At 58.1% G+C, this 23,169-nt stretch overlaps 8 protein-coding genes across 8 annotated transcripts; 5 read left to right on the top strand and 3 right to left on the bottom strand.

The window, feature by feature from the left end:
* Positions 1 to 1,760: 1,760 nt before the first annotated feature.
* B0H64DRAFT_176109 (uncharacterized protein) lies at positions 1,761 to 2,795 on the top strand. Its single transcript, XM_062798852.1, has one exon. The coding sequence runs from the start codon at positions 1,888 to 1,890 to the stop codon at positions 2,596 to 2,598; it is 711 nt and encodes a 236-aa protein (XP_062657464.1). The 5' UTR covers positions 1,761 to 1,887; the 3' UTR covers positions 2,599 to 2,795.
* Positions 2,796 to 2,992: 197 nt separating this feature from the next.
* On the top strand, positions 2,993 to 4,423 carry B0H64DRAFT_418022 (uncharacterized protein; the record flags this gene model as incomplete). Its single annotated transcript, XM_062805286.1, has 2 exons — positions 2,993 to 4,269; positions 4,300 to 4,423. 2 exons carry the CDS (start codon positions 2,993 to 2,995, stop codon positions 4,421 to 4,423), a joined length of 1,401 nt encoding a protein of 466 aa, XP_062657463.1.
* A 2,092-nt stretch (positions 4,424 to 6,515) lies between these two features.
* On the top strand, positions 6,516 to 7,606 carry B0H64DRAFT_418021 (HIT-like domain-containing protein; the record flags this gene model as incomplete). The annotated part of the gene is made up of 2 exons (XM_062805285.1): positions 6,516 to 6,585; positions 6,675 to 7,606. 2 exons carry the CDS (start codon positions 6,516 to 6,518, stop codon positions 7,604 to 7,606), a joined length of 1,002 nt encoding a protein of 333 aa, XP_062657462.1.
* Positions 7,607 to 7,676: 70 nt separating this feature from the next.
* B0H64DRAFT_176115 (uncharacterized protein) lies at positions 7,677 to 8,753 on the bottom strand. Its single transcript, XM_062798853.1, has 4 exons — positions 8,329 to 8,753; positions 8,194 to 8,273; positions 8,082 to 8,131; positions 7,677 to 8,027 (listed from the first exon to the last, which is right to left on the bottom strand). Exons 1-4 carry the CDS (start codon positions 8,569 to 8,571, stop codon positions 7,747 to 7,749), a joined length of 654 nt encoding a protein of 217 aa, XP_062657461.1. The 5' UTR covers positions 8,572 to 8,753; the 3' UTR covers positions 7,677 to 7,746.
* Positions 8,754 to 9,296: 543 nt separating this feature from the next.
* On the top strand, positions 9,297 to 13,532 carry B0H64DRAFT_374796 (uncharacterized protein; the record flags this gene model as incomplete). Its single annotated transcript, XM_062802369.1, has 7 exons — positions 9,297 to 9,478; positions 9,532 to 9,549; positions 9,596 to 10,893; positions 11,248 to 12,247; positions 12,299 to 12,584; positions 12,634 to 12,845; positions 12,902 to 13,532. 7 exons carry the CDS (start codon positions 9,297 to 9,299, stop codon positions 13,530 to 13,532), a joined length of 3,627 nt encoding a protein of 1,208 aa, XP_062657460.1.
* A 231-nt stretch (positions 13,533 to 13,763) lies between these two features.
* Positions 13,764 to 15,127, bottom strand: B0H64DRAFT_462262 (uncharacterized protein; the record flags this gene model as incomplete). The annotated part of the gene is made up of 3 exons (XM_062807541.1): positions 14,866 to 15,127; positions 14,442 to 14,727; positions 13,764 to 14,336 (listed from the first exon to the last, which is right to left on the bottom strand). Exons 1-3 carry the CDS (start codon positions 15,006 to 15,008, stop codon positions 13,764 to 13,766), a joined length of 1,002 nt encoding a protein of 333 aa, XP_062657459.1. The 5' UTR covers positions 15,009 to 15,127.
* A 693-nt stretch (positions 15,128 to 15,820) lies between these two features.
* B0H64DRAFT_399102 (beta-lactamase-like protein) lies at positions 15,821 to 17,678 on the top strand. Its single transcript, XM_062804000.1, has 3 exons — positions 15,821 to 16,937; positions 17,055 to 17,139; positions 17,207 to 17,678. Exons 1-3 carry the CDS (start codon positions 16,118 to 16,120, stop codon positions 17,511 to 17,513), a joined length of 1,212 nt encoding a protein of 403 aa, XP_062657458.1. The 5' UTR covers positions 15,821 to 16,117; the 3' UTR covers positions 17,514 to 17,678.
* Positions 17,679 to 18,678: 1,000 nt separating this feature from the next.
* B0H64DRAFT_176023 (uncharacterized protein) lies at positions 18,679 to 21,494 on the bottom strand. Its single transcript, XM_062798851.1, has 4 exons — positions 21,033 to 21,494; positions 20,820 to 20,984; positions 20,726 to 20,771; positions 18,679 to 20,681 (listed from the first exon to the last, which is right to left on the bottom strand). The coding sequence occupies exons 1-4, from the start codon at positions 21,305 to 21,307 to the stop codon at positions 18,789 to 18,791; spliced, it is 2,379 nt and encodes a 792-aa protein (XP_062657457.1). The 5' UTR covers positions 21,308 to 21,494; the 3' UTR covers positions 18,679 to 18,788.
* Positions 21,495 to 23,169: the final 1,675 nt, after the last annotated feature.

Raw genomic sequence — 23,169 nt, 5'->3', positions numbered from 1 at the left:
TCGATGGCTGGCTGGAGACAGCCACCAATGGAAGGCCGCTGCGAGGAAGAGATTCTCGCCTGTTCGTGATCGAGATTTTGAAGTGTTTGAATCGATGGTTGCAACCTTCGAAAACAAGGTGACACATGAAATTCGGCGCCGCGGCCAACATGGGTGGGTTAAATGCGGACGGGCCGCCGTTGAGCTTCCCTGTGGAGGTTTGTTTCCCTGCAAGGATCTTCCTGGACGGCAAGAGAACGGCTCAAAGTCGAGAAATATCCGCCGAGAATGGCAAACTTTGCCGTTTCTCGCACAAATGCGGCAATGGAGTTGCAATAGGATGCGGTTTTGATGACGGACTTGGCCGGCGGTTACCACTCACTGGCATTCAGGTGCCGACAGATCGACGACCGAGCCGTGAGGAATCGGTGCTCCCCAATTCGGGGTGAAGTTGTTATGAGGTCAAAGTGGATGAGTGTCAGGCGGCATCGGAGCGAGACCGAGGGCAAACTCACAGCACCGGCAGTCATTGCCAACTCCGGAGCAAAAGTGTGAGAAAACGCCGCGTTCTCTGTACACATGCCTGTCAGACAACCATTGCCGACAGGTTCAAGGGACCTCGCACTCGCTTGTAACCTAACTAGGCCGACAGGAGTATCTTCGAACTCGGATGTGTGGTGCATTGGCAGTTATCCAATGCAAAGGTCTGCCAACAGCGCTGTCGATGGTTATTGCAAAACGACGTTACACAATCGTATCCTGTCAAATAAACGCTCGAGCGGCTTGAGGGTTGAATCTTGCCCCAACCGGTGGCACGGCGTTTATGCGTCCCGAACGCTGCGGACGATCAGTGACACAACGAGGCGTTCAGAGACAACGGGCAAGCCTGCCGCGCCGCAACGCCGCGCGGAGATCTGGATCATCGCGTCAGTGCCCAGCGCGGACCGAGCCTCTCGGAACGGCCACTAGCCAGGCGCCCACTGGCCTTGGATCACCCGCACGGTCGCTGCGAGGCTATTCATGCCGTCGGCTGTGGCGTCGCCCTTCAAAAGCCGATGTCACGTCCTCCGCATTCGGGCGCTTGGGTGAGATGGATTCCTGCATTGACAGAGCCGAGGGTGTCAGTCATGTCAAGATCAGGGTATGCATACTGTGGACAGGCTTCGCCAACATGTCCGAGGGTGGAATCTGGTTGGCTGTCCCCTTCGGTACAGATTACTCGTCAACGCCATCTCTGGCGGTTTGCCCGGCGGGCGACTTGTGTTGGTGCGGGTTGAAGTCAACACCAGCCACTGCGAAACAACTGAGACAGCCCGCAACCGGCGGCGGGTGATACGCCGGATCGAGGAGCCAGTTCCCGCGCCTGCAGACAACCGCCCCCCCTCCTCCGCCCTGCGGCCTGCAGCCGAGAGGTTGACCCCCGCTCTCCTCATGATTGTGCAGACCGCCTTCGGGCGGCCCGCCCTCGTCGCCGCACATTCTTGGTTTCCGCAGAGGAAAATAATTCCAATGCGCAGATGGTGAGGGTGCATACATACCTCAGTACTACCCCCGCGAATTGTCGGAGGTTTGGGCCAAAGCAGCCTCATCGGGGTTGGGTGGGTTGCTGCAGGTCCAAGAATAAAGTGCGAGACATACACAGAAACTAACCACATAACATAACCGCTTGACAGCAGCAAATGGTCCGTATGAGCTGTCCGGGGTACCCCCACAAAGAACGGACGGTCGAACTATGGAGGAGCTTCCGATGTGCGTCGAGTCAACAGGAAGGAAGACCGAGGTCGAGGCGAGGGTACAGACGGGACAGGGGGCCACACTTAATAATGCCGTTTTTAAGACTTGTCGTGATCGGCATGCAGAGGAGCTGCAGATGCAGAAGCAAGCCCAGTCGCGGGGCCGGACGAAAGTATGTGGAGTGATGCGGCCGGAGCTGCCCGCGAGCCGCCAATTGCCAGCGAAGGGCGGCGTTCTTGTTTTCTTTTTGGTGGCTATGTATATGCGAGATGCCTGTGGTGTGCTGACGAGATGCTGCACTCCTCCTCTTCCTCGATAACATCCATACCTAAACGGCGAAGCTCCCTACCAAGGACCCCTTCCCCCAACCCCTGGTCGATAATTGAGGTGGTGGTCGTCGATGAAAGGCTGGACCCCCCCCAGACCCCGAAATTTGTTGATTGGGTTGGGCCCCCACCGATTCTTGAAAAACCCACTGCTGGCGCCTTCCTCCAGACTTCCATTGGCGTGGAGTGGTGGCTTCCCTGTCACCGAGAGCTCTGTGTTCTGAGCAAGAGCAAGCGAAGAACGAAGAAGGCAGGCACATCCTGGCAGAGGAAACCAGACGGCAAGCGACCCCCGGCTTTAGCTGCGGATCAAACCCGCTCGGCGGCGCTAGCATCCCCTGGGCCACATTCTGGCCGCAACCCAATCCCACGCGACAGCCACCGAGAAGCCCATTCGGGATTTCCTCTGAGCAGCACTCAGCACGCGCAGCGCAGAAAGAAAGTCTCCGGGAGGCACGCACCACCTTCAGGCACGCACCAAACTCACACCCAACATCTCACACCCCCAACGCGCATCGACAAAACGCAGAACCCCGGGGAGCTCGGGAAATATCCTTGATCGAATTGCGTTTCTCGGCCGACGTTGCATCGATTTCCGCTTCCATATTACCAACCAGCCGCGCGCGCTCTTTATTTTCTTGCGTGGACGAAACTTATACCTGGTGAACCACGACTCGACCTCCGCAGTATATTTTTTTGAAGCTCGAGATCGACACCCAAAATCGCATCGTTACTCACGTTCGACCGACCTACCGTTTTTCTCGACGGCGCCGCGCATTGCAACTATCATCACGGCCCCTTACATCAGGGCACCACGCACAGTACAAACACTCGCCTACCAGCGTGTTTGCGTTAGGTGCGTGCCCGCCTAGCGACGCACGCACCCGCTGCCCAACACGGCACACCTACACAGAGGGGTCGCTCCTTTCGGCGGGGAGGAGGAGGATCTCGCCATGGAGGCCCTGAAGAACCTAATTACCAATGTGCCGGACTGGCTCAAGAAGCTGGACGAGCTGAACGGCCAGATCGAGCAGCGCCAGCTCGAGTTGGCGAAGCTGACCGGGGAAAACAAGGCGAGGTCTCCCGGCGGGACCCCGTCATACCGCACAAAGTCAGTGCGGAATAAGGGTTCGACTGAGTCCCTCAAGCCGCGCGACGAACCGGAAGCCCACCCTTGCAACCCAGTAGCACAGTCCGATGCCGACAACGCCACCGAGGCGGCAGCGGCAGCGGCGGCCGGTGCCGCAGCAGCCAAGGCTAACACGGAGCAGCCGTCACCACCGAGCCCTTCCGAGTCCCAGTCGCCGTCAGCCCTGCAGCGCCAGGCAAGCCAGATGCGCGCAGCCGGGCAGGCACGCGCACGCGCGACACTCCGCAAGCGACAACGTACAGACTCGGTCATTAGCGCAGACGGCGGGCCACCGAAATACCGTTCCCGCAGTATGATCATCGTTTACTACGATAGCTACGTGCAAATGTTCTTCGAAGAGCTCGTCAAGTTCGTCAGTGCCGGGCGCAATATGATGCGCAAGGCCAAGATGGCAGCCAAGGTAGCCCAAATCAAGCGCCTCGCCGAGATGGAGAGCCCTGACGACGAGAACGATGCATCCATTACGGTCGGGACATCACTCGGCGGCCCCCACATCGCCGTCGCACCAACCGCAACCGCAAACCCTAGCCAAGCAGCAGAAGAAGAACCCCCCCTACTCTACGTCAGCAGCCGCCGCATGGGCGCCGGGCCCCGCGCGACGCGCAACATGTACTCGCGCGCGGGCGCCCGCATGACCCGCGGCGGGCCCGCGCACATGCTCGGCCCGGACGGCAAGCCGGCGCCGCCGGACGTCTACGACGAGCTAGACAAGGGCCTCGAGTACGTGCAGAGCATGTGCGAGCACGGGGCGCACCAGTTCCTGCGCGACGGCGACTGTGGCGAGGAGGTCGCCAACATCAAGCGCCGCCTGGCCGAGACCAAGGACCTCGCCGACAAGGAGATGGAGCGCGTCGCCCGCGAGGATCCCCAGGCGCTGCTGAAGCTGGCCGAGGACGACGCGACCAAGGGCCGCAGCTATCGCCCCCAGAGCATGCGCAAGGACGTGAGCAAGCCGGGCGCCACCTCTCCGACTTCTGCACTTGCTGCCGCGTCTGGTCCGTTGGAGGTGGACGAAGGGGTTGAGGACATGGATGCGGAAGCGGTGCCCAAGTTAGTGTGGAGGAGTACGAAGACGATGCGGTGAGGTTGGGAAGGGCCGGGAGCGGAGAGTTTCGCGGGTATGCGGGTGGCCGAGTACGATACGGCCGCCGCGGTCGATATACCGTTAGGGCCGTGCTGCGTTACACGAGCGGACGGCCACCTCCGAGTTCACGGCGACGGGGCTTCCCCTTAGCGGGACGTGAGCAGTGGGGTGTCGGTGCTTTCTGGAGAGGTCGGGGAGTGAGATACCATTTTCAGCACACGGCCAGACCAGGTCTCGCGGACCCGGCATATCAGCATTGGATTTCTCTTTTCACACAGCAAGCGAGCGAGCGAGCACATCCATTTCCAGGGCAGGAGCGGGTTGGGAGTCTTTTACTAGCACATCCAGAAGGACTTGATCATTATGGGATGGGAGGATGGCCAAGGCAAAAGTCAAGGATTTGACGGATCGTATACACACTTATATCGTATCCAAAAGGGAGGGATTCCTGTTATTCTCAGTTGGTACAACTATCAAACATCCATCGCAATGCCCACTCAGGTATCGCACTAAATACGACATTAATACTATGGCATCGTTGGATACAACAACAACTTCGCTTTCTGATTTACGCGACGGACATGCTTAGCTGCTCGTTCGACCCCCGAGACAAGACGCAGCAATTCCTCCAGGGGGCACGGCCGAGAGCCTCTGACGAGCAAGACAAGGCGTTGACCGCCGCGCCCATCTTGTGCAACCACACAGGTCACGCTTCGGAACCAACATGCATTCTAGAACATGACGATGCAACCTCGCTCAAAGCACCCATGTTTGGGCCGTGAATGGGCCGGCAACGCGGCTCCCGAGGGAACCGGGTTCGGACGGTGCATCCGTTTCTGGTCGCCCTGGGGGTATCAACCAGAACCGGCCCGAATAAGGATACGTCAGAGCCGCCCCCTCGGCCGTCCTTTCTGATGCGTGGTTCGTGCGAGGGGCGGAGCTCCGTGCAGCTTACATCCCTCCATCCTGTTCATGGATGTACTATGTATGGACATATGTACTATAAACCGCTATGGCGAGAAGGGAGGCGGCTCGGTAACTGCCGAAGCAAGTTCGGCGCGCTTTGACGGCAGCAGGGGCTTTGTCATGACCGCGGATGGATGGAGGGTTGATGGGGGTTGAGGTTGCACCCGAAACTCACCGCTTGGTAGATTGCCGTCAATATTAACCACGGACGCTGCTCCGCTCGGTCAGAAGCAGTCCACATGCAAATCATTCGTTTGTTTGAGAGTCCCCTCTCATTTCCACTGGCCTTGCTAATACTACGCGTATGGAACTTCGTCCTCCCGCGCGAATGGGGAGCTCCCCCGGGTACCTCCCCCGACCTGGCTTCGGCTCTCCATCCGCTTCGTGAGCTCCGACCGATCATACTCGGCTTTCACATGTAACGGTTTTCATCAATGTACACCAGGCCGAGTTCCTTCTCTTCTCACCCCCTCTCCACTACCAAGTTGGCGTGGCTGGTTCCTCGACCTCGTCAAGCTCGACCCTGCCAGTCCGTAACAGACGATGCTCCCGTAATAGTCCCTCTCACCATCTCCATCCTAGGTGGATGCAGGACCAGGGATCGTACCAAGCATGTGCCTCTTCATTCCAAACCCCCAACCCGCAATTGCCCGAGGAAAGACACCTTGGCCCCCGCCGCTGCCGGCCGGGGGGCTCGCTTGTATGTACAGACAGGTTACCAGAACCGTTTATGCAGCAGACGTATGTATTATGTTGCAAGCAAAGTCCCGAGGTGTTCTCTGTGCCTGCCGTGCCTGAAGGGGGTTGTGCGATGGAGGTTGCTGAACGGTCGCAGGATTCACTAGGTGGTAGTCAAAGCATACTATATAGGTACTACCTGCCAACCTTTAGCTCTGCTCTTCAGTTAGAACTACACCGGTATCGGTATCTCGGTCCTGCATAGGTATATTTCATATTGCTTGAAGACGCAGGCGGAACTCCGCCCAAACTCCGAGGCGAAGGATTTGATAGCTGGAAAAGGACCAATAAAAATAAAGAAAAAAAGTGTCATAAAAATCGAAAGTCTATCTGTTTTCGAATTACCAAAACAGGAAGTAGGTCGTTCGAGGAAAGAGCTCAGCTGCCCGTGATCTCAATGCATCCCTGTAATCAGCCCTGCGAACCCCTGCTCCACACAACATGGAGTCGGCACGCGGCGACGCGGGGTCTGGCGGGGCAGTCCGGACTTTGCCCAGGTCCATCACAAATCCAGCCGCCACCACACACATCAACAACCATGACCGAGAACCAAGCAAAGGCAGAGGCGCTCGTGCCGAGATTCAAATTCGAGCGACTGCTCAACCAAGGTACATACAACCAAACCCCGAAACTGAACCCCCCGCCAAGAAAAACAAAGCGCCAGTCACAAACATCACCGAGTATTAACACGCCGCAGACCAAGCCGGCCGCCGGTCCTCCCTCGTCGGCACCATCGACAGCCAACCAGCACTACTTATCCTCGAGCGCGCGCCGTTCCCCAGCTCAGCCGACTACCTAGGCTCCGTCCCGGCCACCCTGCGAAGCATAACCAACCTCGGAGCCAACGACATCTACCACTGGTACCTAGCCAGCAGCGGCGGTGCGGCGGCAGGCAGCAGCAGCAGCGCCGATAACCACCACCACGACCCCCACGACGAGTTCGCCGACCTCAAAATCAACCTCATCTGGCCGTGCACGGAAAAACACATCAGGAAATACAGCAAGCAGGGAGTGCGGTTCGTGACCGAGACCCCGGAGATCTACCGCGACCATGTGCGCCCCTTCATGCAGGCGCAGCGGGAGGCGGGGCGGCTGAACTGGGCGTTCAACATCATCGAGGGGACCAAGGAGGCCGAGGACGTCATCTACCGGACGGCGTACGGGCAGGACCCGGAGGAGGGGTTCCTGCTGCTGCCCGACCTCAACTGGGACCGCAAGACGCTGGACGCGCTGCACCTGCTGGGGCTGGTGGAGCGGCGGGACCTCTGGAGCCTGCGCGACCTGCGGAAGAAGCACATACCCTGGCTGCGGCACATGAAGGCCAAGTTCCTCGACGCGGCCACCAAGGTGTACCCGGGCGTCGAGCGGGACCAGCTCAAGCTGTACGTACACTACCAGCCGACGTACTATCACTTGCACATCCACATCGTGCACGTGGCGCTCGAGGCGGGCGCCACGCAGGCGACGGGCAAGGCGGTCGGGCTCGAGAGCGTCCTGGCGCAGCTCGAGACCATGCAGGGGGACGACGAGGCGGGCATGGACGCCGTTACGCTATGCTACACCCTGGGCGAGGCCAGTGACTTGTGGGCCGAAGTGTTCGAGCCGCTTAAGCGGAGTACAGCTTCCTGATCGCAATGACTAGGTCGTTGACCCCCGGGCCCGACGGGCAGTCCGTCCACTCGCCCCCGTCGCGGATGCAGTAGATTTCGTCGTTGAGGCGGACCGTGCAGCTCTTCGTTACGCCAGCCTAGGAGTTGGGGAGTGGTTAGTTAGAATATAACTAGACGACGGCTATCCTGGGAAGACGGCTCTACCTTGGCTGTTCGTTGTACGCTCTCCCTCAGCATGCCGATGCCAAAGGCCCCGTCGTCCTTGGTCGCGCAGTCGTTCAGCTTGTCAAAGTCGATCGCATGTTCGAGCGCACAGTCCTCGATCAAGCTGCGCTGCGGGATGTGCTTGTAGTCTCGCGTCAGGCACATGGTGAAGCCGAGGTACGTCTTGGGGTCGGGGTATAGCCGTTGCGCGCAGAGCTCGATGATGTTGCCGAGGCCTATTCTCTGATATTAGATGCGCCTTCCATGTAAAGATAGGTCGGGAAACATACACTCTGCCGGTCCATGCTTGCAGTCCACGCCATCATCTTGGTCGGTCGGCCTGGGGAAGGAGGGTCAGCGGGGTCCGACAGGGGAGGCGACGGGGGCATAGAGATGACGTACTTTCCAATAAACGACAGCGTAAAGTTGACCTTGTCGTAGACCTTTTGCATCGTGGGCAGTACTAATTCCCGAAGGCAGTCCTAGAGCGTGTGAGCAACTCGAGGCTGAAGCGACGAGATGTGGGCGGCGGCTAACCTTTGCGTCCGGGCACTTGCTCATGATGTGCGCCTCCAAAGGGACAAGCTCATGGGCCACCGAAGATTGAGTCGCTGGATCATGTTCAGGGATGAGGATGCTCGGCTGGGAAACCGTTACCAGTGGTGCGAACTTGAAGTAAAGGAAGGCCGCTAGAGCCAAGTATCCCGTCGCGAACACCACCCTGAGAGGGCTCAGGCCACGACGGATCGGCGGTGGCATCGGCGCGCGTTTCTCGTCCATCACAGTGTTGGTTTTTAAGATGTTTAGGTTTTGCGATCGTCGTATTCAATCGTTAGTTAGAGCTTGTAACGCTAGGGGTCACAACGTGGCTGGGTAGTTCGGGATATTGAGGAGAGGTTTAACGTCGAAGCTATCGCGATGAAAGGCAGCCCCATGACCTCAGGAGCTGAGGTAACAGGAAGCGAGAGCACATGGATGTTAGGTAAGCCACGGATGACCCCCCGGGCCGGTGGGGTGTGAAAGCTCGGGACTACAAAATAAGTGGGATTGTTCTGGCCCAGGCGCACCGGGATCTCTGCATACAACGTTTCACCTTTGCATTTCAAGACGAGCAAACTCAAAAAGCCAATGGGATGGAAGTTTTTTTAAGGTGTTATTGCGTAAGTTTCAAGGTAATCTAATTGAGACAATCCTCTCCGGGGCTGGAATCGTACCTTCCTCTTGCAGTCGGACTTCGACTTCACCCCCGTTTTATGTAACAAGGTACCTCCTGCTCGCCTGGGCAGGAGCTGGAAGATGGCTGTGCAATATTCCTTCCATAGGTCCCTTCTAAAACCCACTGACAAACCACAATATTCATAGTTATCCGATCTTTCCCCCGGGCATCGTACACAGTGAACAGCGGGACTTGCTCTTTGCGCATTTTTTTCTCTCGTTTTAATTTCCATTCTACGGTGGACATTGGGCAGTGTTAATTTTGGAGAGTTCAACTTTGGCGACCAAACATGGCAACCCCATCCCTGGACGATTTCTTGCAGCCCCTGGCCATCGACATCGACAATGTAATAAAACTCTCGCATGAGATGACATCAACTTTTCGTCATTTATCTGCCGAGGCCTCAGATCAGTTCCTACCAACTCCGATATCCGAGTCCGTCTTGCGTCCAACTACCAGAGACCAAGGCCGGTGGGTTTCCCAGCGCCAACATGCATCGTATCACCGACCCTAACGTGCCGCAGATTTCTTGCCATAGACATGTAAGGCACTGAAACCCGTCCCGGGTTCCCCCACTGACCTTCCTAGCGGCGGGTCGAACCTGCGTGTCGGTTTCGTGGAGCTATTATCCGGGGATGGTACCCTAGAACACCGAGCGGAGGACCGCTACCAGCCAAATCGTCTCCTCGAACAGTCATGGCCCATCCAGGAACACCTGAAAAACCAAAATTCAGAGAGTTTGTTCTCCTGGATAGGTGAGCAGGTCGCTCAGGTGGTGCGGAAGGGCTGTGAAACGTTGGCTGTGCCCCGTGCCGCTGAGCTTCCCATGGGGGTGACCTTCAGCTTCCCCATGCAGCAGAAATCCCTCTCGAAGGCAATTCTCATGCCCATGGGCAAGGGATTTGCCGTGACGTCCAACCTGGACCTAGGGGCGCACCTTACGGTGGGCTACGAGAAGCACCGGGCCGCCGACATGCCCCCCATCCGGATTGCAGCTATTGCCAATGACGCCGTGGCAACCCTCGTGTCGTTCATTTACCAGTTTCCCGTTCAGGCACACCAGAAGGCCGCCATGGGCTTGATAGTTGGCACCGGGTGTAACGCTACGCTGCCTCTAAAGTTGAGCACCTTGCACGAAAGCAAACGGCCGGCCTCTATCAGTATTCTACCCGGCCAGGAGGTTTCAGATGTCAAGATTGCCGTCAATACCGAATGGAGTATCAGGGGTACGACACCCCCCCTCCGGAAGCTCGGTTTCATCAGCCGGTGGGACACCGAACTGGATCAGGCCGGTGAAATCCCGGGGTTCCAGCCACTCGAGTACATGACTGCTGGGAGATATTTGGGCGAACTGGCGCGCCTCATATTCATCGACTACTACGGGGCTGTCCTGGGCTTGCCGATTAGCCTCCTGCCGAACAAGCTACATCAAAGATTTGGCCTTCCGACGACCTTCATTAGTCACCTTCGGCCCAAAAGCACAAGGGGTCCGATGCTCCAACAGCTCGAGCGAGAGTTCGCGCCAGAAGACGCATTGTTCCGGTGGACGGCTGAGCTGGCCAATGTCCTCTACCGTATCGCGAAAGCTATCGAGGTACGAGCAGCCGGTATCATCGCCGCCTCGACTGTGGGACTCCTGCGATGTGCCGAAGAAATACCACAGCCCAACGCCGAGCAGGCACGCGCCGGGCAGACAGTGCTTTCGGTTGGCTACACAGGCGGTTGCATACAACACTTCCAGGACTACCTAGGTGACACGCAGGGACTCATCGACGAAATTCTAGACCGCGAGTTCAATGCACAAGCGCCCATCAAGGTTGTCCTGACTCCCTGTCACGACGGCGGCATCACCGGGGCCGGCATACTGGTCCCTGCTGCGCTAGCAAGTCACAGCACATAGACTCTGCATCATCATCATCGCACGTAGCATACCAGCTTTTGTATCAACAGCGGCCGCCTTCGGGGGTTGCTCCACACACCGGTTTTAAAAAGAATTTTGACAGGAAGGATGCAGTGAATGATCGGGGTCTAGATTGCCCCGCAGAGTTGCCTTGGAAACGGCCCGGTTCATTGTGACTGACCGACATATGAGCGGGGGTAGCGGGGGTAGCACTTGGGTGGCCGCATGCTGCACACCACGCAGAGGAAAGCGGTTGAGGATGTTGCGATGCGGGCTGGACCCCACCCAACTTGCGATTGGGGATAAGATGCAAGGATCCGATGACCACCAGCTTACCCAGACAGGAAGGCTGGGGAGCGCGGACCGAAGATCGGAAGGATGCGTTTCGTGACCGAGACCGAAGGAGTCATCGGCGATTTCACGGATATAGCAAACTCCAACCTCATCTCGGTCTGCCCAGCCTCGCCGGCCAAGCTTTTCCACCAAATCAAACTGATCAAAGGAAGACAAGAACTAGCAATGACGACCGAGAGAGCAGATACCGCTTGCTCGGGACCCATGTCCGGTGCCGAGCCGATTCCCACATCAAGCCGCACCCGGCCGTCCCGGCGCCGGTCCCGAGACGACGATGGCTCAGCCAGCTCCGGCAGCGAAGACATAGACCCCAATCAGCTGGACATGTTGCTCTCGCGGTCCGTTCAGTCTTCCGCGGCGTTTCTAGAGCCCGAGTCCTTCCAGCACAGTATGCTACGCAACACTCGGGTTCACAGCCGTAGCCGGAGCCGGCGCCGGGACGCCACTCTGAGCCCCTATCGTGGCCGGCGTCATCCAAGCACTCCCCGTGCGGTTGCCAAGACCTCAGAAGGTGAGGTTATCTCGGATGAAGAGACTCCCCTTCTTCTAGACCCCGCCGAGGATCTCGACAAGAACTCAAAGAGCAAAAACCCCTACCTCGGCGGCGTCTCCGTCACCCGTTTCTGGTTGCTCTTTATCCAGATCAACGCCAGCTACTTCATCGCCTGCTTCGACAGCACCATCATGGCGTCGAGCCATCCCGTAATTACGTCCTACTTTGGGAGCAGTAACTCGGCCTCGTGGCTCTCGACGGCATTCTTGTTGACCTCGACCAGCTTCCAGCCCATTCTCGGCGGTCTATCAGATGCGGTTGGGCGGAAGGGCCCGTACGTATTCACGATCGTGGTGTTCCTGTTCGCGACAGTGTGGTGCGCCCTGGCGCAGAGCATGACGAGTTTTATTATTGCCCGGGCCGTGTGTGGGTTCGGAGCTGGGGGGTTGATGGCGCTCGGAAGTATCATCGTGAGCGATACCGTGCCGATCGAGTGAGCAGCCCTCTTCGACAACTCAATAGAAAGAAATGCTGACTGGAATAGGATCCGTGGTGCTTTCCAGTCGTATGTAAACATGACCTACGGCTTCGCCTCCATGTTGGGTGCGGCTCTAGGTGGTGCCATGGCAGATTATCTCGGCTGGCGCTGGGAATTCGGCATACAGGTGCCGATTATTGTGCTCTGTCTTATCGTCGCCGTGTTCGTCGTCCCAAGTGATCTAGGCCTAGACGGAAAGAAGAAGCAGACGGTGCGCGAGGCGATGCGTACGTTTGACTTCAAGGGCTCCATCCTGTTGTCTTCCTCTGTGACCTCCCTCATCTTGGGCTTGGTAAGTCTCTTGGCCCGGTCATAACAGGCTCCTGTCGCTAACGATTCAGAATCTCGGCGGAAACGTGCTCCCCTGGTCGCATCCCTTTGTCATCGCTTCGCTCATGGGCTTCGCCATCTTCTTCCCCCCATTCCTCTACGTCGAGACTCGCGCCGTCAAGCCCATCATGCCGCTGCATCTCATCCTCAAGTCGCCATACATGAACCTGATTTTCTCCAACCACATCGCCGCCCTCATCTCCAACGCCATCCTCTTCAACGTGTAAGCTCTCCCCCTTCTAGCTTCAGCACACCAGCAGCAGTCTAACCCCAACACAGGCCCCTCTTCTTCCAGGGAGTCCTTCTCACAACCGCCACAACTTCAGGGTTCCGCCTCGTCGTGTCCTCCGGCGTCGCCTCCGCCTGCGGCACAGCAACCGGCTTCCTGATCAGCTACACCCGCCGCCTGAAATGGCCGCTCGTTCTCGGCACCACCCTCGGCGTCATCGGTGCCGTGTCCCTGACCTCCATGCAGCGCGGCTGGCCCACCGCCTTGTACATCCTCTGCCTCATCCCGGGCTCTGCCGGCTCCGGGTTCCAGTTCCCCGGCACCTTCATGGCCCTGCTGACCGTCAGCGAGCAGCGCGAGCAGGCCGTGGTGACGAGCACGCTGATCCTGTGGCGCAGCCTGGGGCAGGTGCTTGGGGTCGCGTGCAGCTCGCTGGTTGTGCAGAACGCGCTATGGTACTACCTAGACGAGCTAGTCACGGGGCCGAAGAAGGAGGAGGTCGTGGCGCTGGTGCGGAAGTCGGTCGAGGCGATTCGCGACTTGCCTGTCGAGTACCGAGAGCCGGTCGTGCAGAGCTATGAGGCGGCGCTGCGGATTACGTTTCTGTGTTGCACCGCGCTGGCGGTGGTCGGGTTCTTGTTGGTGTTGCCGATGAGGTTGCCGAGGCTGGGGACTAAATAGGGGTGGGGGGTGGTCAAGTGTGATTTCATACTGAATGAAATAGCTACCTAGTTACGCTAAGTTTATGTTCGTATGGAATACACTGTCTGTGCGGATTTGATGAAGGTAAGGAGGTATAGTATGTGCAACGCTCCTCGTGAGGTTAGGGACCAAAGATAATAGATACAAGTGTAGCTTGGAAATATGTACGGATAGTTGAAGCCATGTATGTGCCTTCCAAATATTTATGTCTCAACCCATCAGTAAGCCCGTCAACCCGCCCGCGCCAAATATGGCAGCCGCCGTCAAGAAGCTAGAGATGGACATCAGCGAGAGCCCGCTGATGCCATGCCCCGACGTACACCCGCCGGCTATCCGCGACCCAAACACAATCATGAACCCGCCCACCACAGATTTAATAGGTGAGATGGCCACGTCGGTAACCGGCCTCAACGCGGGCACGGCCTGCGAGATCAGCCAGGCGCCGCCCACCATTCCCGCCGAGAACAACAAGTTTGCGTACTTCCTCGACCCCCACACCCAGCCACCCAGCTCTTCGAACGCGGTCGACGCGCCCAGCAACGACCCCCTCAACACCATGGACACCAGTTGCGCGGCAGCGATGGCCAGCCCCGCCAAATACGGCGGTATCCCCCGCTGCTCGCCAGCGCTCGCGGCGGTGTATTTGACCGACGCCGCAATCGCCGCAACCAGCACCGCTTCCAGCCCAACCAGCAACACCCCTCGGCTCACCCCCAGCGCCTCATAGACGGTATCGCTCCGCGTCCGCTTTCCATCCCCTTTTCCCTTGCCCTCCGCAGCCCCCTTTCCCCCGTTACCACCCGTAACAATCCCCCTTTTATCACCACCATTAACAGCACCACCACCAGAACAACCCCCCTCCCCCCTCCCCTTCCCCTTCCCACGCACGACCCCCGCCCAGACCACGCCGCCCAGCACGGCGCCCGCGAGCGCGTACCGGCCCGACGCGACGCCCACGCCGAGCTGGGCCAGCACCGTCCCCGGGCAGGCGCCCGACACGGCCATGCCCGTGCCGAGCAGGGCGCCGCCGAGGATGTTGCCGCTGTAGAGGGGTAGGAATCCCGTAGGGGTGGTGGTGCTGCCGGTGGTGGGGGTGGTGAAGAGGGTGAGGGTGGAGGGGGTGCGGGGTGGGAGGGTGGTTAGGTGGAGGGTTTGGGCGATTGTTACGAGGAGGCTGTTTTGGATAGAAAAAAGGGGGGGTTAGTTGGGGGGTTGTTGTTTTCTTTCGTGGGTGGTGTGGTGTGGGGGTTTGGGGTGACGTTAAGGGGGGTGGGTGAAAGGGGGGGGGGGAGATGGTGGGGAGAAGACATACGTGCTGCCCGCGGCGGCGGAGAGGAAGGTTTGCAGCATGGTGAAGTCGGTAAAGTTGAATTGGGCGAGGATCACGTCTGGGGCGTAGACGCCGGCAGTGGTCAGGGCGGCGCCCATGGCGGCGCCGGTGAGGATGTTATTCATTGTGGCGGGTTTGTTGTGATGGTTAACAACAGTGTCGTTGTGATGATTTGAGGGAGTGTAGGTACAGCTCAGCTACAGACGCCATGGCCTGCATTCTTAAACCCTCCGATCTCCCAGCGGACTGAACCTGCATCAGGGATAGCGGGCTGAAAACCACGGATCAAAGGGAATGTTCGGCCACCACTCATCGGCAGGGGTGGCGTTTAGTGCCATGTTCTCGAAGGATTACGAATCAGGAATCAAGGGGGCCCGAATTCATGGGTAAGGGTTGGAGTCTTCGCAGTAGTGTGTTTCGTGGTGAAGTGGAAGAAGTGCGCGCATTCGATGGTCCGACGGTCATCGGCGAGGAACTGGGAATGACATGGAAGGAAGGTGAGAGGCACAGGGAGTCTCCCCGAAATGGGGGGTACCTGCCCGACAAGTCCGCCGCTCGCTGTCTTCAAAATCTGCCTAGTGTGGAATATTTCTGAGAAGGAAAGAGCCATCCCTCAGCCAAAAGCCCGGATTCGGACACAAAGGATCCTGCTCCCGCACTTTCCTCGCGTACGAACAGAACCAAAAGGGTAAGGCTTGAGAATGGCTTCCAGGGCTGACCCGCCTCTCGGTAACTAATTTCTAGGGGTCCCCCCATTTGTGGTCGGCGAACTGCCAACCATGAACCCACCCACCCCCTCGGGCTTCTTCGTCGATCCCAGCAACCCCGAAACTCCGGATCAAGTGGAGCCCTACTCGGGGACCCATAAATTTACGGCCCGTCCACGGCCGCACTGCGCGGCCCCATCCCGGTCGCGGTTCTCGGTGCACATCGCCGAGCAAGATGCCGCATCGGAAGCCGTCGGGTTACACGACAGCGGCTACCCACCGACGCCCAAAGCCGCCGACGGAATATTGAAACATGCCACCATACTCAACAAACCCGAACCCTGGAATCGAAACCGACCATCCACCATCCCTAGGTAGCCATGACCACCATGATGCGATGATGGTGGCGACCCTTTGTTATCTGACGAATCAGACCGGAAACGGACACTTTTCGGGACGAAGATGAGCGAGTGCCTCGATCCGTCGCCGTCTTCACCTTCACCCTCCTCCTATGATGCTGTGTGATAATGCCAACCCCAGTTCCGTCATGCACCCGTCTAGTTGGACGGCTCTCGGTCTTTGTTGAGACCGGCCACTTCCGCTGCCTTCATTGTCCCGGGTCTCTAAGGAGATGGAGGTCGGCGACGTCAAACCAGCTCGCCGGAGGTCATGCAAAACTGCAGTCATGGCGCCACGAAAATGGCTTCAGTCTGCAAACATATCTGCCCCTTGATTCTCGACCACCGGGCATTCACAAAGCCAGAATCACATCCAATACGTTGTATATGCACTCCACATCACATATACAAGTGACATCCAATCCCGTTCAGAACAGACCTCCCGTGCAGCCGCTCGTACCCCCAACCATCACCATGGAACCCATCGTCCATACCGTCTTTGAGTCGCAAACCTCGACCTGGCAGTACATCGTAGCCGACCCTTCCACCAAGACCGCCGTTATCATCGACCCCGTTCTCGATTTTGACCCGGCCCGCAACGCCATCTCCACCAAGTCCGCCGATGCCCTGCTCGCCTTGGCCAAGGAGGAGGGATACATCGTCGATTACCTCCTCGAGACACATGCCCACGCCGACCATCTGACAGCGGCAAAGTACCTCCAGAGCCGGCTTTCCAAAGAAGGGAAGAAGCCCGACATTGGTATAGGGAAGCGGATCGCCGGGGTTCAGGAGCGGTTTGCGAAGCGATATGGTATCGCGAGGGAGGAGTACGAGGGGGCCTTTGACAAGTTGCTAGAGGATGATGAGATTTTCCACGTCGGAGAACTGGAAGCCAAAGCCGTGCACCTGCCTGGGCACACGCCGGATCATATGGGGTATTTGATTGGGAGTGAGTTCTCCTTTCTACTCTGTTGTCACATTGCTGCCCCTGACTCGAGACCGCAACCCAACACTCATTCGAAATATGTCATCAGTCTCGTTCCATACACTCTACTAACGTCTCTAGAAAACATCTTTTGCGGTGACTCAATTTTCAACTCGGACGTCGGCTCCGCTCGCTGCGACTTCCCCGGAGGCGACGCCAACGACCTGTTAGTCCATTATCCTTTTCCCATTCATTTAAAAACTAAGTGACCCGTACTCACCAACCCAACACAGCTACCAAACAGCCACCAAACTCTTCACCCTCCCTCCGGCCTTTAAAATCTACACCGGCCACGACTACCCCCCCAAAACACCGCGCACCGCCCCGCAAGCCTCTTCAACCGTGGCCGAGCAAATGACGCAAAACAAGCACCTCAAGTCAGGCACATCCGAGGCCGACTTCGTAAGCTGGCGGACCGAACGGGACGCGGGGCTGGCCGAGCCCAGACTGATGCACCAGGCCCTGCAGGTGAACATCCGCGCGGGGAAGCTGCCGGGCGATGGACTGTTGCATGTGCCTGTCAAGGTGGAGGGGTGGTGACTCAGGGTAATCAAGTTGTAAGACACCACCACCAGCCAGCACACCAGCACACCAGCCACCATCAGCAGTGGCGATGTGTGTGTGTGTGTGTGTGTGTCTGTGTGTGTGATGGTTCCACGGGCGTGGAGTTAGTTTACCACACATCTTTACCCAAATTCCCAATATGTTGTGCCGGGTAATATGTGACGGTGCCTGAACCGGTGACCGACACGGCGATCCGAAGAGCGAGAGCAACCAACAACACCCGGTTGCGACCACCCGAGCAGATGACCCCATTGCGGCCCCTCCCGTCCACACACCTCCCACCACCCCCCGGCGATTAAACGAAATGAGACCCTATTGAGCAAAACGCAACTATTGACGCGCCGCAGTCGTCCAGATGCGACCCTAAGCTGTGCCGAGCAAACATGCCGAGGACCCGGCACCAACAGCACTGGCTCAAGAGCAAGTACCGTGCAGGTAAACGCTGGCAGCAACCACACGACGCGACATGACGAGCATGAGACATAGGAACTGGGATGGTGTGATCGAGATTCATTCATTTCATTTCAACTCATTCTACTGCTGCGCATCTTCGCCGGCCCGAGATGGGGGTGTGCGTGTGTGACACAAGGACACAAACAACAACCACCAAACCTAGCCAGGCCCCAATTAGGTAGAACCCTCCATATCGAGGAACCCCCAACGTTTGCTCGCCCTCTCCAAATCTCCTATCGCCTCTCGCCCCTGCTTCCCATACAGTGTATACTCAGTAAAGACTGACGATGCATCCCCTGATTCCTCCTCCCTGTCCCAGATCATGCAGTGAAAAAAGAGTGACATGTCCATACTCAGCCTCAGCGACGAGTACAGAACGGGGGTATCTTGCCAAAAAAAGAAGCCAAACAAAACGCCACAAGCGGCATAAGACATTACACGTAAGGAGTGTCGTGAAGTGTGATGATCGTAAATCCCCTTTTCCGTCTCTCGTCTCGTCTGTCCGTCCCACAGGACTGGATCTCAAGATCAAACAACTGTCCGATCCCAAACAATCCAAAAATGAAACGGAACAGTAACCATCCAATCCCAAACCATTAATCCCATGTGCACTTTTGAAACCCTCCCATCATCCCCATCCCTCCACCCCCGACCCCAAACACCCAGGTAGCCGGGGTGGAAAGAAGGGATAATATAAAAAAACAAACAATCCAAAATCCAATCCAAAAAAAAAAGATTAAGCATTAGAAGCGAAGCGCAAAACATCACCAACCAACAACCAACAAACCCCTGCCTCACCTAAAGAAAGAACAACACAGCCACCAACCCGGCCAGGGCACTCCCCAGCCCGCTCTTCCCGACCAGGGCACCCGGCACGAGCCTGCCAGCCGCCGCCGTGGCGAAGGAGCTGGTCGCCGGCTGGCCGGTGGTCGACGTCTGGAAGGTGAGCGTGCCCGTGGGGGCCGGCGTGGTCGTTTCGTCGTCTCCGCCGCCGCCACCTCCGCCGCCGCCACCGCCACCGTTGTTACCGTCGCCCGTGGATGACGGGGCCGGAGACTCGGACTCGGACGTCTCGCCCGGCGGGGTCTCTGTCTCGGTGTCCGTGGGCTCGGGTTCGTCCGCGGTGGTGGTAGTGGGGGCGGTAGTGGGGGTGGGCGTGGGCGTGGCCTCAGGCTCGGTCGACGAAGGGGTGGGTTCCGGCTCGTCGGCGGTGCTGCTGGTGATGGGCACGGGGTCGGTCTCGGTGTTGGGCGGGGCCTGCGAGCTGGTCAAGACCGGCGGCGGCTCGGTCACCTGGGTCTGCGGCGGCAGGTCGGTGGACGACTGCTGCGGCTCCCCCGGCTGGAGGCCGCAGAGGGTCCAGACCAGCTCGAACGGATTCTCGATGGACCGGAGAGTGAGCTTGAGGTCGGCATTGCTGTTGGCATCGCAACAGCCAATGCATGTATCGTGTGCGTCCATGAAAGCAGATCCCGCCTCGCAGAGCTCGTCGACCAGGCCCATTTTCTGGGTCTCACGATAGGCGTTGTTGCAAGCATCGTAGCAAACTGGTGGGATGATGGTTTCATCACGCTTCGAGAGACGGAGGCTGCGACCATAAGACCCCACTTTCGTGATGGTGGACGTCGGTGCCGGTGGGTAGTGGGTGAGGTCGGACTGCGAGGCATAATTGCCAGTGGTGATGGTCGTCTTCTTGCCATCGATCTTGGTGACGATCTCTTCGGGGGCGGCGAAGATATCGTAGCTCAGGCCGAAAGCGTTGGGGTTAAGGTCGAAGTATCCTTCGACCGGGGGGTAGTAGCTTGTCTCGTTATCGGGCCACACGACCGGCGTGAAGTTTGGTGCCGGCTGGCAGTACCGAGAATCGCACAAGTAATCGTTGCTCGGCGGTTCGGCCCACACGTTGCAGCCCTGAGGCTTTGGCACCATGCAAACATATCCAGGGTCGCAGCCCCAGAGCTGGCGTTTTGTCGTCTGGGTGCGCGTGACGGGGACCGAATTCGTCGGAGCAGGGCAGGCAGAGATCTCCCGCGTTACTGTCGACCCTGGAGCGGTGACGGTAACCGGGGGGAGAGTGGTGGTTGTCGTTTGGGTGACCGTGGGCCCAGGAATGATGGAAGTGATAACCTCCCCATCTATGGTAACCGTGATGGTAATGGCAGGGAGGACCGTGGTGATGACGTCGGTGATGGTCGAAGCGGGAAGCGTCGTGAGTTGTGTGACGGTATCCGTGAGGGTATTCGTAACCGTGTCCGTGAGCGTGTTTGTGACGGTGTTTGTGACGGTGTCTGTGAGCTCCCTCACTGTCGTCAAGGTGCTGACGGTTGTGAAAGTGGACACAGACGTCGTGGTCACCACTGACGTCTCGGTGGAATAAATAGTCGTGCTGTCGGTTACCGTGACGGGATACGAAGTAACAAGCGTGACGACCTCGGTCACTGTGGTGCTGCTTGTTAACGTCGTCGGCACCAGCTCGGTAGTCGTGATGGTATTGGTCAGAGTTGTCGGTACTACCACAGTTGTGGGAACCGTCGTGGGAACCGTCGTGGGAACAACCGTGATGACGGTCGTCACAAAGGTCGAAACGATGGTGTCGGTCTCAGTTGCTGTTTTCCACTTCGTGGTCGTGCTAACCTCGCATTCCTTAGGATACCCCTTACAAACCGTTGTGGTCTCGGTAACGGGGTAGGACTGGGAGAGTTAGCTGGGAAGTCGTTACAGGTCGAGAAACTTACTGTTGTGTAAGTGGAGAACTCCGTCGTCGTCAGGTACTCGGTGATTCTGTTCTTGTCAGCGCGGCCAAGTTACAATGGACTAGCAACCACTTACTCCTGCGTGACGGTTGCGGTTTCGGTGACCTCGATTTCGTTGGTATGGGTCGTTGCCCAACTCACAGTGGCGGTGACCTCGACCTCGTTGGTCTGAGTCGTTGCCCAGCTCACGATGGCGGTCTCTGTGTCGGTGACCGTCACCGTGGAGGCCGGAAGGGTCTCGCTGCTCTGCTGTTAGAGAGGCACGCGCATTGGGATTGGGATCGCATACGTTACAGTGGCCGTGTGTGTCTCGATCTCCGTCTCCGTGTGTGTTTTAACCGAGGTGTCTGTTTTGGTGTGCGTCTCGGTGTGCGTTTTGGTGTGCCACTTGGTGATGGTCTTGCAACATCCAAAACACTCGGTATCATAACCACTGTCATGGCCCTTATCCGCCCCATGCGACTCCTCCGTCTCGTTGGCCTTCGGGAAGTGTCCCTCGGTAGCAACCGCAAGATGAACAAGGGACAAGGCCCCGAGGCCCTGTATGAGCTTCGTGAGAAGCATTGTATCCTAAGCTGGGCCAGACGCGACGAACGAACGAAGTGGTGTCAGACCGGAGCGAGTGTGAGAGCAGCGAGCGGGATGGGCAGAGGGCTCGGCGGAAGTCGAGAGAGGCTGCGGCGCGTGCCGAGCATATAAGGCTGGGTAAGCTCGGGGATACTTCGTCCTCGGAGGGGAAATGACCCAGCAGCGTGGAGGCTTGGCAGGGCAACGAGATCACAGCCCAGCGGAGCGAGCAAACACCTGCCGAGGAGGGCCGTTGAGCAGCCCAGTCAATGGTAAAAAATAGTATCACTCCTGTCGGGCTTTCCTCGATCGGCGCAGCTTCGAGCTTCGAGCTTCGAGCTGACAGACAAACTCGCGACTTCGTAGCAAAGCTATCGAGGAAGAGAGGCAGCTCTGGAAAACAAAGAAAGAGCTGGAAGAGCTCCCACCTCTCGGGAAGCACACAATCCGCAGGAACTCGCGCGACGGGGAGGGTGCCCGAAAGCAACGCACATCCCGCCTTTCCTATCATAGCAAGGCACAGTTGCCGGGGTGGAAGCTCTACCCTTGCTCGTGGGGACAACAACCTCACCCACCGCAACCCAGTACCTGGGCATCTCGGCCCCCCGCCCGGAACACGGGAAGCCAATGACGCGGGGTGATTCTCCTCGCCAGCCGCAGGCCCGAACGAGTCTGGCAGGAGTTGCGGCGCCACACCACGACCCCCTCCAAAGCTCATCCCAACGAGGTGGCCATTGGGAGCACGCTGGATCGCTGTTGGCGATTTGGTGTCGGAACGACCTGCTGTCCTGGTCCCGGGCACTTCGGGGCCTCAACGGCCATGCCGCGTGGCAGACAGAACGAGGGATGAGCAGACCGACCCGACGAGAGCAGCGAGTTGAAAGATTGCTGCCTTCTCTTGACTCCAGCAGCATCCGGCGACTTAAACGTTGCACTCTTGGCGGGGTTGGTGAGTGGACAGGGAGCGAAGACCAGGCTGGAAAGCGGGTGCAATGATGACTGGTCTGTCAAGCCCAGGGAGGCTGAGTCGTTGACGGCTTGACAAGCTCAATAGCGGTGGCTCTCGGTGGTCAGCCCCTCCTTCACGGGAATCCGGAAGCGGGCGAGCCTCTTTGAGCCACACCATCCAGTCGATAAATTTGCAGAGACGAGCGAGTTTTTGGTTCCCCCGCACTGGGATCGAATGGGAAGCACGGCACGGCCGAGTATGGTCGCACTCAAAAAATATACGAACCCGGGTTCCTGAAAATGATCGTCTCTGATCCCACAGCAGCTGCTGTGACTGCTTGGACTCGGCTGCTCATTCTGGTTATTCTGAGCCGTGACAGCAAACTCCCGGCAGCGGTGCCTTGCAGGGCAGCTGCCAACTGCGGTATGTACCTACCTTGTTGCTTGTTGCCAAAATTGATCAGCGAGCTAGTCCATTAGTTTTTCGCTGTTGGTTGTTTGCAAAGTGCAGCTACTGAGTGAGTGGGAGACGTGGCTGGAGATCCGATGGATGATGGCGAGATGGGCTGGGGCCACCTCGGCGTGGTGACCCAATTCCTCGTTTTCTGCGCATTTTCGGGCCTTTCTTCCTGGTCCCTTCGAGGGCCTGAGTGGTGTGTCATCTGAAAATTCCACATCCCAAAGCAGTTGTTCACTTGAGAGGACTCAGGTAAAAGAAGAGACGAGGAAAGTCCAGGAGCGGTCGGCCGGGAGCTTGGGCCTCGGGAAGGCATCCCTGTCGGGAAGGAGCTTGGGCAGCTGGCGATCAGTGATTGGATGATCGCCCTGGCTTTTTGCCAAGTGCAGTCAAGCCCTGGAAGGCGGAATGGAGCGAGACCCACTGTGGTGGCCGGCAGGAGCGGGGCCGCTGT

The sequence above is a fragment of the Chaetomium fimeti genome (assembly GCF_033439085.1).
Source record: "Chaetomium fimeti strain CBS 168.71 chromosome Unknown B0H64scaffold_5, whole genome shotgun sequence".
NCBI classification, from domain to species: Eukaryota; Fungi; Ascomycota; class Sordariomycetes; order Sordariales; family Chaetomiaceae; genus Chaetomium; species Chaetomium fimeti.
Note: the sequence above shows the minus strand (reverse complement) of the source record. Positions and strands in the feature narration are given on the sequence as shown.